Genomic DNA, 14,447 nt, shown 5'->3' on the forward strand with positions numbered 1-14,447 from the left:
ATGACCGAGCCTCCTGTTCATTCATTAACTGAAGCATAATTCAGTTTTGAATGGACACAGGAACGATCCATACTGATTGCTCCCTTTGTCCAATTCAGAAAAAGGGGCATGTGGGGGGCCCGGGCTTAGAGCGGGGGGATCAGATGTGGCCAGCACAGGGAGGGGGGATCAGTGCAGCAGTACGGAAGGAGAATTGCAGAACAGTGCAGAGTCTTGTCTCCCCTCCAGCACCTGAAAGCTGGCAGAAGGGAGAGGGGGGGGGGGGGGGGGACCGGCTTTCAATGCACCAATCCTTCTCCCGCTGCCTGGGCCCCCTACAGGAGGCCCGGTGGTACCTCCTATCGGCACCTTTGGTTATGATTTCATTTGTTTGAAGGCTGTGTTCAGCATAGGCTTTATTTCAGAAATTGAGTTAAATGAAGGCTAATATGTGGTTCTGTATACAGATGCTGATGAATATAAAAGTAACTCTATGTAAGAAAAGCAAACTTAAATAAGCGTATCCTGTAAGATAGCCAAATCCTTACCAGTGGTCTGGGTTTAAAGAAAAAAACAGGATGTAGTGCCCAGTGAAAGGAGTAATACTGCGCAGCAGGGGACCATTTATTTGACACACCTGGAGTTGTGTAAAGAGTTCAGAAGCACTGTGCATGCCTTATCAAAATGCTGTTGCTTTTAGTAGTCGGCTTTACTAACTTACTATGCCTCATTCAACACACTGTGTGGAGATAAGCATCTTGGTAGAGAGGGTTCTACTTCCTCATGTCAGAGCTCCACCCAATGACTGGTGATCTGATGACTGATTATCAAGAAGCAGCAAGGAAGTGGAAAAAGCACAGATCTACAGAATGAATGAAGTAGTGGGGAGATCCTTGCACTGCAGGACCTTGGGCACAGCTTTCATATCTGGACACTAAAGCTGAACATGGAAGGATCAAAACTCAGCCTGTTAGGCAGGGACTGGCTGAGATTTGATCCATGTATGGGTAGGCTGATTGTACCCAAGTTGATCCATCAATCAACTTTGTTACAAACAGCATGTTAAATTTGTAGCATGCAATTTTTGCCAGCGGCTACAGCTACTAGCAGTATTTACCACATTCTCCCCGCAGGAACGGCTCCCTGAAACCCCCCCACCCCCCTGCTGGTAGAACATAATAGCTCCAAGACAGGAATTCTCCTATCAAAAGTAAGGTATCGAGTGCTTTTCATTCCTGTGGTTGCAGGAAAGAATTGCATAATCAATGGCCTGCTTAAAGCCAGGTAGTACACACGACAATGTTTTTTGTGTTTTTGTTTTTTTTTTTTTTTTCTTCCCCCAAAGGCTGCCAGACAATGTAGTTTTCCATTCAGAGGACTGAGTCTTCTTCCTTTTTTTTTTTTTTTTTCGTGTGCGTCAGTAGACAGTGAGATCCCCAGTCTGCTGTCACCGTGACCATTTGGGGAAGCAGGGGTACAGGGGCCAGTGCATTTATAACATGTTAACACCCAGAATATGGATGGAACGTTATAAAAGGTGAACTTATCCTTTTAAACACCTTTTCTTCAAAAAGACGAGGAACCTCCAGACAGGAGGCATTAAGATTGTACAAAAGTTTTAAAATCGGTTTGATAAAGGTGTACTTCTGATGCCCAGCAAGGTTTTATATTGGGACAGGATTGGACTGTTGCCAGCACTGTCAGATACGTTAGGCTTTTTTGTAGGTTATAAAGTCTTTATTTTTTAAACCCTCTACAGGTCCTTCTTCACTGGGTCTAGACTTCTCTTTACCAGGATTTGAACATGTTTATGGAATTCCAGAACATGCAGACAATTTAAGACTGCGCACAACTGAGTAAGAAAAGCAAAATTCTTTACCCTTTTTCCCCTCTTATATTTGTACAGAGGCTACCTTCTTGGCTAATTCAACTGGCTTGTTTCATCAAAACTTACAGTACATATTTGTTTCCAGTGTGATTTTTAATTAATCTGCCCTTGATTTTTTTCAGGAGCACAGATCCCTACCGCTTGTATAACTTGGATGTCTTTCAGTATGAACTGTATAACACCATGGCCTTATATGGGGCTGTGCCACTGCTCCTAGCTCACAACATTCACCGCACTTTAGGTATCTTCTGGCTCAATGCTGCTGAAACCTGGGTAGATATTAGCTCCAACACTGCCGGAAAGGTGAGCAAATTGTATACTAAAGGAAAAGAGAAAATGCTGAAATATCAATCACTCAGTAATTTTATCATTCTGTCATCAGACTCTCTTTGGGAAGATGCTGCAGTATATGCAGGGAGGTGGAGAGACCCCTCAGACAGATGTGCATTGGATGTCAGAGAGTGGCATCATTGATGTATTCCTCCTGCTAGGACCTTCTCCAAGTGATGTGTTTAAGCAGTATGCCAGTCTCACAGGTATTCAAATATAACATGTATAAATGATTGAGAAAATAAAGTCTGATGCGCTAAACTTAAATGTTATCACTGTGAAGTGATAAGGACCACAAGCATAACAACCTGTGATAATTCAATGTACCAATGAGTGTGACAGAAGTGATGTCTACCAAAATTAAAAGATAGTGACTGCGAAATACCTTCAAAAGGATATGTGAACAACCAATATGACCACTAACACAGTGTGCACAAGTGTCACAATAAACCGAAATATTGTAGTGTTACCCACAAACAAATAAAAAATGAGCGTGAGATGCCCCAAACGAGGGGGTGTAGTGCAAGTCCTGTGAATAGTGTCCCAAATTAAATGTCCCAAAAGGTTCTGGATAAACGAAAAACACTGATATCTTCAAGTGATGAAATTGAGTTGCATGGTGAGTATTCCAAACCAAACGTGTCTAATTCTTATATCGCGAGTCCCACCACCTTTTGTTTGCTTCTTACCAGCAGATGAAAATATAAGTGCAAAAACAGCCACCCCCGCGAGTGATGACTCCCTGTGCAGTAGGAGGGATAGTGCGCTTCTTCACACTGGAAGAGATACCAAAATAGCCTCTTACCAGATGTATGCCGTTCTGAAGCTTATATCTGCCCCTTTAAGGGTCTCCCCCCAATCTGTCTCAATGGGTCAACGCCCAGGTCCCTTGTCGGTGATCTTTGGTGGTTTTCTACGCTCCTTTAACTTGATTCCCAGTTGTTCTCATCTGCTGATTCCTTTCAGGAGTAGGACACTAGGCAGAATAAAGACTGGACTGACCATGCCTATGGGCAGTCCTAGGGGATTACTCTGTTTTTTTTTTTTTCCTGCCTAGTCAGTAGTAAGGACCTAGTTCCTTGCTGGGATCTTTGGTCCTAGCAATTTTTTTCCCGTTAGATAGATTTTTCTATTTTTTGTGTTTTTTTTTTTTCTGTGAAATCTACAATCAACAACCGGACTGGACGATGGGCTGGATAATCTACAGTGGTCACCCCAGTCTGGTCAACGAGCGCGTGCAGACCTCCGCTCCGCGCTAGTTTGACTGCGACATAGCCCCACCAGACGGGGGGCTGGACTGCGAGTTAAACTCCTGGCGAGGTTGCTTACGACCAGGTCTTGGCCTGACAGTCCTCCTGGCCGACAGCCACCCCCCCCCCCCCCATTTCGATGGAGAGAAGGTTCTGTCTGGAGCAGTGTCTTCCTGGTGTGGTGAGTAGCTGTCCCCCCCCCTCTCCCCCTGGAGGGTTCTGGGGTGAACGTGGGCCCCTCCATGGGACAATCGGGTTCCCCCCCTCCTGTTAAACACCCCCCTCTTCGGTGTCTGGTCCTGCGGGTCATCTAGCCACCCCCTCCCCCTATACTTGGGATAGTGTGGTGGTCTGGCCTACCTGCTGGGGCAAGGTGCTCTACTGGCGATGGAGGTGGGGGGAGGTGTGCCATCGGCGGCGATCGGCTGCGGGGGTAGGGGGGGGCTTTACCTTTTGGGGTGCTCCTACCACGGGCCCCCACCCCTTGTCTGTGCCTTGCCTTAGACCTAGGGATCCTTCCTGGGAGCCTTGTTTGTGCTGCGCGGGGCCGCCATTTTGTTGTGGCCTTTGTGCTATAACACGCGGCTGTCATGTTTGGCGACCATTTTGCATTAGTCTGGCATTGAAAATAATGGCGGCCATGACAGTGTAGCCTTTCTGGGCGGCCGATTTTGGCTGTGGGAGCCCCTCCTCATCCCCTGGTGCTGACTCCTGGGTCTTTTTTTTTTTTTTTTTCCTCCCTGGATGCCGCACGTGAAGTGCAGTTTATATTAGTGCTGCCAGTGCTTGTTCTGCGGGGTGTTGAGTCTGGTGGGGTCCTCTCCCTCTCTGCTGCAGGATTGTAGGGTGCTCTGTAGCCTGTGACCAGGTGGTGCTGCCAGCGTGGGTGGGGGGTGGTGTCCCTTACCAGTGTTTTTGCTCTTTTTTGTGGGGTTCCCCCCATTTACTGATGGAGTCCTTGGAGGGGGTTTTCCCCCCTTGACCCCCTCTCGAAGGCTGTGGGGCTCTCCAGGTCCCAACCATCCATTGATGCACTGATGGCGGTCCTGGGGTCCTTTGTGTCCTGGGTGGAGGTGGTTTTTGGGTGGCGGGTTAGCAAAAAGCGCCCCCCGCCTTCCCTTGCCTCCTCTTGTTTCCTCAGATCCTGATTTGGCCACCACGATGTGGCTTACTCTGTGGGGTCTGTGACCACCTGCCCTGTATTCTCAGAGTGAGGATGATTCCTCCACACCTGTAGCCACGCACGAAAAGGCGCTGGTGGAGCACTGATTCGGTGCGTGAGACTTGAAAAATAGAGAAAATGGAGGACGCAGCTGAAGCTGCCTCCGGAGGCGCTGGTTCTCTTTGGCATTCACAAGCCGTCTAGAGCAGCAAAGGTGTTTCCCTTCTTCCTCCTATTTTAACAGAATTGTCGCAAAAGAGTGGGAACAGCAAAAACTTCCCCTTGTGGTCCCTAACCGATTTGCAATGCAGTACTCTTTTGAAGAGTCCCTTCTTTAAAAGTAGACTCTGCCATGGGTGGTGGACCCTCCGGTTTCCAGATTGAACTAGACAACCATGATTCCGGTTGAACAGTCTCCAACCTCTAAGGATCCGGCTGACCGGAAAGCGTTGGCTCACATTATCTACACTGTGGCTGGTTCGGCACTTAAGCCGGTATTCACAATTGCACTGGTGTCGCAAACTCTGACCGAGTAGGCTAAACTTTTACGCCGTGACCTGGAGGGGGAGCAGCTCTCCCCTGCCTTTGCTGAGCTAGTGGACCAGTTGGTTCAGGGGCTGCAGTTTATCTGTGATGCCTCTTTGGATGCGGCTAGACTGTGTTTCAGTAGTGGTCCTTAGGCACGTGTTTTGGCTCAAATGTTGGTCTGCGGACCAGACTTTTAAAAGGCCTTAACTGATCTTCCTTTTTCAAGAAGATCATCTTTTTGGAGCTACCCTGGATGACATTGTTAAGGGTCTCACAGGGTGGAAGAGTACTTTTCTTCCACAGGCTAGTAAGGGCAAGGATCTTTGTCGAAGACGTGGCCTGTCCTCCTTGGCTCACTTGTTTTTTTTTTTTTTGTTTTTTTTTCGTCCCTCAGGGTTGGCTGATAAGTGATCAAAGCCTTTAATGGCCTCCTTGGGAGGATCCAAGAGACCTTGGTCTGGCAAGTCGAGAGCGGACTTCTCCAGACCTGCGCACAAGGCTCTTTCTGCATGAAGGTGCGCCCTAATGAGTATCTGGGGATGTCTTCGCTGGTTTCTGGACCCGTGGACTTTCTTGTACAAGACAAGTTAATCCACAAAGTAATCATGTCCTGCTATAAGATTGAGTTTCGTTCTTACCCTCCGGAAAAAGGTTTTTTACTTCCAACGGGCACCTGTCCCCGGACCACTTACAGGCTGTCTTTGGAGCGTTACTTAGAGGGGTGATTGACTCTGTTCTGGCCTCTGACCATTATCAGGGGTTTTATTTAAACCTGTTTACAGTTTCCAGGAAGGAGGGAAAGGTGCATCCATTCCTGGACCTCGAGGCACTGAACTGCTTTGTGCAGGTAAAGAAGTTTAGAATGGAGTTCATCTGCACAGTGGTGGCATTCCTTCATCAATGGACATTCCTTGCCACCATCAACATCAGAGAAGCTTACCTACACATTCCAATATGTATTGGTCACCAGCACTTGCTCCGCTTTGCCTGTCCAGCAGATGGTCATCCCTCCAAACTTGCATGCGGGTGCTGGGCCTGATGGTTACTACCTTTTTTGAGGCAGTTCCATTTGCACAGTTCCATACAAGGTCCCTGCAAAGGGAGGTTCTGGCCAAATGGGACAAGTGTTTGAAGTCTCTGGACAATCAGATCTGGCTGAGCCAGGCAACGAAAGGGTCCCTGATCTGGTGGCTTCGTTCTCCGGCACTTCGACAGGGCAAATTTTTTCTACCCTTGTATTGAACAGTGGTCACCACGGATGCCAGCCTGTCTGGGTGGGGAGGTGTCCTAGGCCGGAGTTCTGCTAAGGGGATCTGGACACTGGAAGAGTCCAGACTACCAATCAATGTCCTGGAAATCTGCGCAATCAGACAGTGCCTTCATCATTGAATGGATCGTCTTCAAGGGTGTCCAGTGCAAATGAAATCTGACAAAGCCACGGCTGTGGCTTATGTCAATCACAAGGGGGCACGAGAAGTGTTTTGGATGCTCTGGAGGTAAGTGGTATTCTACTGTGAGCAGAATGTATCGTTCCAGCCCTCTCTGCCGTACACATTCCAGGGGTGGAAAACTGGCAGGCGTACTAGCTCAGGCGTTGTATCAAGGGGAGTGATCCCTTCATCCGGAGGTATTTCATTACTTGTCTCCGCTGGGGCACCCCTGAGCTGAAGTGGATCTGTTGGCGTCTCGGCTCAACAGAAAAGTGCAGAGGTTTGTGGCATGGTCACAGAATCCTCTGATGGCCCTGTGGGGCCAGTATCGTCTGATTTAATCCTTCCCTCTTCTCAAGCTTCTGCCAAGATTCTTGCGCAGGATCGAGGCAGAAGGGATTCCGGTCATTTTGGTGGCTCTGGACTGGCCTTGTTGGCCTTGATATGCCGACCTGGTGCTGCTGGTTGCCGATGTCCCTTGGAGACTACCCCTCAGGGAGAATCCGCTGTCCCAAGGGCCAATCTTCCATCCTGCTTTACAGTCGCTGGCTTTGACGGCTTGGCTGTTGAAAGCCAGGTGCTGAAAGATAGGATTTTGCCGGAGTCGATGATTCCAACACTGTTGAAAGCTAAGAAATCTACCTCCTAGGAAGATCTATCATACATGGAAAGCGTACATTTGGTGGTGTGAGTCTCTTGGGGTTCACCCTCGCTCTTTCCTTCCAAAGGTTGTCTCTGATTTTTCATGTGAATGAAGACATTGTGTTGCCTTGCGTGTCCCAGGCCAAAACCTCCTAAGGAATTTGCTTTGCATGTCCTAGATGTGGTTCGGGCAATTCAGGTGTACCTGGCAACTACAGAGTCTTTTAGGAAGTCAGACTCACCATTTTGTGCTCACGGACTGGCCTTGGAAAGGGTTGTCAGCTCCATCTGGAAATGGTCACAGAGGAAGTGGACAGTCGGTGACGGAGGCCTATTCAATCAAGGGTCAGGTTCCTCCTTTCCCTGTCAAAGTACACTCTCTACTCAAGCGCTCAGTGATTCCTGGGCCTTCTGTCAGGTGTCAATGATGCAGGTTTGCAAGGTGGCCACCTGGTTGTCATTGCACACTTACACAAAATTGATGAAAAGTGATGTGTTCGCATCTGCGAATGCTTCTTTTGGGCGCAAGGTTTTGCAGGCTGCTGTTTAAGGGACCGGTTTCCTCTTTGGGGATGTAAAGTGAGCTTCAGTTTTTTTTTTTTTCTTAGTTGAGCTCTTGCTGTTCCCACCCCTCATGTTTTGACACTGCTTGGGACGTCCCAATGGTTAAGAAGATCAGAAGCTGTGTCTATCAATAAACATCAGAGAAATGGATTTTACGGTAAGTCAAAAATCCCATTTCTGTGATGTTCATTGACTGACACGGCACCCACTGCTCTTTGGAGTTTTTTTTTCTCCTGACACGGCTTGTAACAAAAGCCGTTCGCTATAGCAGAGAGTATCGCCCATGGACAGTCCCAGGGGGTTAGTCAGAATTGAGAATTAAGGGTTAGGTTCCACCTTCACCTGTGAAAGCGCATTCTACTAGGAGTGTCTCTTGGGCTTTTCGCCATCAGGCGTCGGTGATAAAAGTTTGCAAAGAGGAAACTTAGTCTTCTGTGCACACATTCACAAAATTCTACAAGGTATAGATGTGTTGGCATCTTCAGATGCTTCTTTTGACCAAAAGGTTTAGCAGGCTGCTGTTTAGAGGCCCATATCCTCTTCGAGGGTTTTTTTTGTTTTTTTCAGTTGGGCTCCAGTTTTGGTTGAGCTCCTGTTGCCTGGTTGGCTACTGTCTAGCCTTGGGAATTTTTTTGCTGTTCCCACCCTTAATGTTTAATACTGCTTTGGGACGTCCCAATGGTTATGAAGATCAGGAGCTATGTCCATCAATGAACAAAAGAGAATGGGATTTTTTGACTTACTGTTAAATCTATTTCTCTATTTCTCTGATGTTCATTGACTGACAGCACCCACCTCTCTGTGGAGATGTAAATCTTCTGACACGGCTTGTAAAAGTAACTATAGCAGAGAGGGGGGTATACCCTACTCCTGTAGGGGATGGTATAACCCAATGGTTAAGAAGATTAGGAGCTGTGTCCGTCAATGAACATCAGAGAAATGGATTTTACTGTAAGACAAAAATCCCATTTTACCTTAACGCATTCTTTGCATTAAGGTAAAACATTTTTAGGCATCTGTATCTATGTATATTTTTTTGATACACCATTTGGAGATTCTTTTTCCTTCCCTACTGGCACATATCCCGATGTGAGGAGAAGCCTAATACCAGACCATACCATAGGAGATTAAAAGGAAACCCATCCCAGCCCAGAGGGCAATTAAGCGCGATTGATCCTAATGCTGTAAGGCATATAGGACCCACTGGTTCTGGCAAGTGATTTCATCTACCCACAAGTCACGGTGAAACGGATTGATGTCACCGAATTTATGGACACCCATGTTTGAGCACTTGCACTCTTGAACCGCTGATTACACAGTCACAAAGGACTTTTATTGACCATTTTGAGCACTAGTCACCTTATTTTCTGGACTTTATCATATGCGATTAGTCACTATTTTTCATTTGTGTCTGAATATCTATTGTATTTATCTATTCGTATTTATAATTTATGAAGTCATTTTCCCAGTTACTGGGGCACATATTACTTAATTGCTTTATTCATAAAATAGTGGATTATTAATAATTTTTTTGCTAAGAGCACGAAGTATTCAGCAAGCGCTGTAGTTAGCGCTTTGTTTTAAGAGCTAAATATTTGCAATTTCCTTATATAACCTATAGCTGCTGCTGCACCATTCACTTTATATTAATTTTCTTATTCTTTTATACATCAATACTCATCCTTATCATTGTTTAATTACCCTGTGGCGCGGGGAATATACCTTGGTATATCTTTTTACATCTGTATCACCCGTTTACCCCACCTTACACTTGCCTAAGCCCCCATTCGATCCAGCGCTATGCCCAGCTGCAGCTCTGCCTGGCCTCTCTTCCGTGTCTGACTGGCTTTGCTGAGGCAGCAAGAGCCTAGGACTCCGGCTGCTGTCAAAGCCAGTGACTGAAAGGCGGGGTCGAGTCCCACTGTCTACGTCTATAGACGCAGACACAAGTGCCTCCATAGAAAGCGGCTTTCTATGGGGGCCATCGCCAGAGAGAAGCCAGGAGCGCCGGTGGGGTACCCAATAAGAGGAGGATCAGGGCATCTCTGTGCAAAGTAAAGCCCCGTACACACGTACCAATCGTTGGCGAACGATCGGCCGTCTTTTGTCCCCGGGCTGTCGGTGTCTGTTGAAAAGTGCAAAGACAGCACATGAATTTTGTCCGCCGACTGCAGAAGTGATGTCATGTAATGGTTAACTTTCCCTGTGTTTTTCCTTTTCTGAGCATGCCCAGTCTTGCAAATCTGCTGTCTGTCGGCCGAATTCTGTACTGACTGGCGAACAATCGGCCGTTCTGGTGTCGGCATACAAAAATTTTAATGCTTGCATGACGGATTCTTTTCGGCCGAATGTGCGCTGTCGGCTGTCGGAGGCATCGTACTAACAAGCCTACAATCGGCAGATCGGTCGTCGGCCGAAGCTTTTCGGCCGATCGGTACGAGTGTACGGGCCTTTAGTAAAAATCAGTGTTTTTCCCAAATTGCCTTTCAGGACAGCACCTGGAGAGAGCGCAGCTCCACCCAATTTTCACAGGAAACACTGCAGACTTTAATAAAAACAAACCTTAGTGCTGCACTAAATATATAAACAATCAGAAATTATTGTATAGAAACGACTGCTAAAACCTCAGTTGTGACAAATGTGTGCGATACTATAAATAACGGGAATTAATAATACTTGTGATATAATCAGATGCTTTTTTAAAAACAAAGTCCACAACTATGCAAATTTTATGTAAACCTATTGTGATGATCCTTCCTGCCACCGACATCCGTGTTGTATAGGGTGCTCACTCTTCTCCGTTCGATGAGGCCTCCCCCCTTTTATAGTTGGGTTCTCACCTCAAGTGATGTGACCTTGCACCTAAGCTTGGTCTAATAACGCCTTTTTGCCTCTCCCCGGCCTGGGGATGAGCATCCAATTAGCACCAATACGTACTGCTTGTCTTCTCACTTCCACATCACTGTTGCAATGCCACATACAAAGAAAAAATTCAATAGTGCTTATACTCTTAAAAACAATAATATGGGTACTCCTATTTTGCTGGTGCTTCCAGCGCACCAGTCTAAACATACAATATCCTCCAACAGCAGTTTCATTCGTGCCTGCAAGCAGCCAGTCTACACTCTCTGCCTAGCCGCCGGGTGTCATCACTGTCCTTGCAGGAAGGAAAAATCAATAGATTTAATCTTGATCACTCCCTTTTGGCCAAAGAGGCAGTGGTTTGCGACACTTCTAAATCTAGCCACAAAACCCCCTTGTAAACTTCTTTACAGGAGGGATCTACTAATGCAGGGAATCCTGAAACCGTTCCTCATCGAATCGTCTACAATTGACAGCTTGGTTTCTGAAGAAGACCTCTTAAGGGCCTGGGGTCTTTCAGAGAAGCTTAGTACCACCCTTCTTTCTAGTAGAAAAAAAAAGGTGACCAGGGCTATCTACATGAAGGTGTGGAAGAAATATACCGTAATTCCTGGTGTTTTCAAGGGACTTCAAGTTAAAAATATAATTTCAGTTTTAGAATTCCTTCATGAAGGAATGGAGAAGGGGCTGGCAGCCAACACACTAAAAACCCAAGTGGTGACTTTTATCCTCTCCAGGTGCTGTCCCAAAAGGCGCTTTGGGAAAACCTTAGTTAGAATTACCGGTGACTGTATTTCTTAGAGCCTTCCAGGACAGCAGCTACTTCCCTCCCTGGGTTTTTTTCTAAAATATGAATTAATAGCCTGATATGGTTCTTTGTTTTGTGCTCTTTTTTTCCAGCATGTTGGAGGCTACTATAGAACTGAAGGCATGGTGAAAGAGGAGGGAATTTAAAGGCTGCAGTGTTTCCTGGGAAAATTGGGTGGGGCTGCGCTCTCCCCAGGTGCTGTGCTGAAAGGCTCTTAGATTTACTTTTTTTTTGGGGGGGGGGGGGGTTTAACCCCTTGACGCCTGCTCTTTTTAAAGAAGTTGTAAAGTCAGGTTTTTTTTCTTAATGCATTCTATGCATTAAGATAAACCCTCTGGATGTAGCAGCCTCCACAGCACCCGCTATACTTACCTGAGTCCCATCTCTGTCCAGCGATGCCCACAAGTCCCTCGGCCACCTGGGACACTGTCTCCTGATTGGCTGAGACACTGCCACGGCCCTATTGGCTGCCGCAGCTGTCAAAGTCAGTTAGCTAAACAGGAGAGGGGGGGCCAGAACTGCAGCTCCATGTCTAAATTGACACACTGTGCTGCAGCTCGGGTGGCCCCATAGCAAGCTGCTTGCTGTAGGGTCACTCGACAGGAGGGAAGGGCTATAAGCAGCGAAGAGGGACCCAAGAAGAGGATCTGGGATGGCCCTGTGCTAAACCAACTGCAAAGAGGAGGTAAGTATAATGTTTGTTTTTTTTTAAAAAAAAACATGAGACTTTACAATGACTTTTTAAGGACTCTAGAATGCCGGGAGGCGGGGGCAGGGTTTTTTGGCCATGTGGCAGTTGTGATTGGCTGTCATGGCAGTCACATGACCCGATCACAAACAGCATAGGCTTCTGTTTGCTGCTGGTCACTTTGCTGGGAGCGTGCATGGCGTGCGTTCTCAGGACAGCTCTGTTGGCGCTATTGCGCCTGAGGTGCGCTCGGTTCCAACCGGTTAAAAGATTTGCAGTCACTTTTTAAGGCTGACGCTGTTTTGGATGAAAGGTCAATGTCCATATGCATAGACACTTAAAATTGTCTTACTGTTATTTTTTTTTACTCAGGGACCCAGGCTCTGCCACCATATTTTTCACTTGGATACCACCAGTGCCGATGGAACTACAATGATGAGGAGGATGTACGCAATGTTGACGCTGGGTTTGATGAACATGATCTGCCCTATGACTTTATCTGGTTGGATATTGAGCATGCTGATGGAAAGAGATACTTCACTTGGGACCCTAATAAGTTTCCCACACCAAAAAATATGCTGACTGGCTTGAAGGAGAAGAGGCGGAAGGTGAGTTAATTTCCATGGTATACTGCCTTTTCTCATCTTTTAAAATTCAATGTGGATTTACATGTTCAGTTTGAAAACTTGGTTATCAATTTATTTCTGGTTTGTGGGTAAATGACAACTTTTTTCATTTATTTCCATTTTTTTTTTCCCCCCCTGGTACTATAGATGGTAACTATTGTGGACCCTCATATCAAGATTGATAGTGCTTACCGGATTCATAGCGAAATTAGGTCCCGCAACTTCTATGTTAAAACCAAAGATGGGAGTGACTATGAGGGCTGGTGCTGGCCAGGTAGGCTTTAGTGTTTTTTGGAATGACTATAGTTATACTCACTCAGGCCTCAGCAAATCCTAGCATTTATAGTGTTTAACAACTTTCTGACCTATGTATGTATGTATGTATGTATGTATGTATGATATGTCCTTGGAAAGTAGTGGTGATATCAGGATCATAGCTGCAGCAGCCATGCTGATTATCCATTTCAGCCAGCAGTTCAATTTCTTGTAAAGGTGAACAGAGCGGCTAAACAGCCACCTGATCACTTTTACAAGCAGCGAAGGACCCAGAGCTGCTGTTGGCAGTTGTGCCAGCTGACCATAGAGACAAACATAGAAACATAGAATGTGTCGGCAGATAAGAACCATTTGGCCCATCTAGTCTGCCCAATATATCTGAATCCTATGAATAGTCCCTGGTCCTATCTTATATGAAGGATAGCCTTATGCCTATCCCATGCATGCTTAAACTCCTTCACTGTATTTGCAGCTACCACTTCTGCAGGAAGGTTATTCCATGCATCCACTACTCTCTGGATGCATGGAATTCTCTGGATGCATGGAATAACCTTCCTGCAGAAGTGGTAGCTGACAAAGAAAGTAACTTCTGTTCCCCTATCGTGTCTATGATGTATACTGGAACCGACAGCGATTTTATCGCTTCCGATTATTTTTTTATTTTTTTTTTTTATTTTTTTTTTTTATCTTTTTATTTACTAGCCGTTAGTGGCTAATAAAGCAGCTAGTCAAACTAATCTTGGTTTGATCAGCTGCTTTGGAGAGCAGAGGAGAGATTGGAGGTCCGCTATACCTCCAATCTCTCAGTAAAGAGAACCTGTCGCTTCCCATGCTATCACAAGGGATATTTTATACCATGTAATCGCAATAAAGTTGATCAAAAAATAAGTTGGACTGGGTCAAAACAATAAATTTAAATAAAACAAAGATTTGCATAACAGCTGTCGGAGTGCGAACAATAATTCTAGTGCCAGAAATCCTGTGTACCTCTAAACTGGTAACCTGTAAAAGGATTTTAAAGCATCACCTGTAGAGATGTTTGGGTACCATAGTTTGCCATTCTACGGGTCTACGTTTTAAAGCGTGACATGTTTGGTGTATCCATTTACTCAGCGTTGCATCATCCTTTTATATTTGGGTATTGTGTTTGCGTGCTCTAAAATTCATTACATTTTTGTATTTTTTTAAAATTTGCTTTTCGATATAAACCACTGCGCATCTCGTGCTATAGAAAATTGCAACACCCACCGGTTTAGTCTCCAGGGATTTTACTTTCAGAAATCGATATTGTTTGGGGGGTTCTAAGTTACTTTCCAGATTTTTTAATGCAAGTGAGAAATTTCAGAATTGGCCAGGCTTTGGCCAACAGTTTGCGCAGCGCTTTACAACATGTACACTAGGCTCTTCTCAATGC

At 45.9% G+C, this 14,447-nt stretch overlaps 1 protein-coding gene across 3 annotated transcripts in view; it reads left to right on the forward strand.

Moving 5' to 3' along the window:
• Window positions 1-14,447, forward strand: part of GANAB (glucosidase II alpha subunit) — a 160,882-nt gene that overhangs the window by 119,796 nt on the left and 26,639 nt on the right. For all 3 annotated transcript variants that reach the window (XM_082270775.1, XM_082270777.1, XM_082270776.1), the window contains 5 exons: window positions 1,739-1,835; window positions 1,990-2,170; window positions 2,250-2,403; window positions 12,504-12,739; window positions 12,905-13,031. In XM_082270775.1, the coding sequence (XP_082126901.1) occupies window positions 1,739-1,835; window positions 1,990-2,170; window positions 2,250-2,403; window positions 12,504-12,739; window positions 12,905-13,031 (795 nt within the window). The remainder of the gene's footprint in view (window positions 1-1,738; window positions 1,836-1,989; window positions 2,171-2,249; window positions 2,404-12,503; window positions 12,740-12,904; window positions 13,032-14,447) is intronic.

Source organism: Pelophylax lessonae (assembly GCF_965119305.1).
Source record: "Pelophylax lessonae genome assembly, chromosome: 10".
NCBI classification, from domain to species: domain Eukaryota; kingdom Metazoa; phylum Chordata; class Amphibia; order Anura; family Ranidae; genus Pelophylax; species Pelophylax lessonae.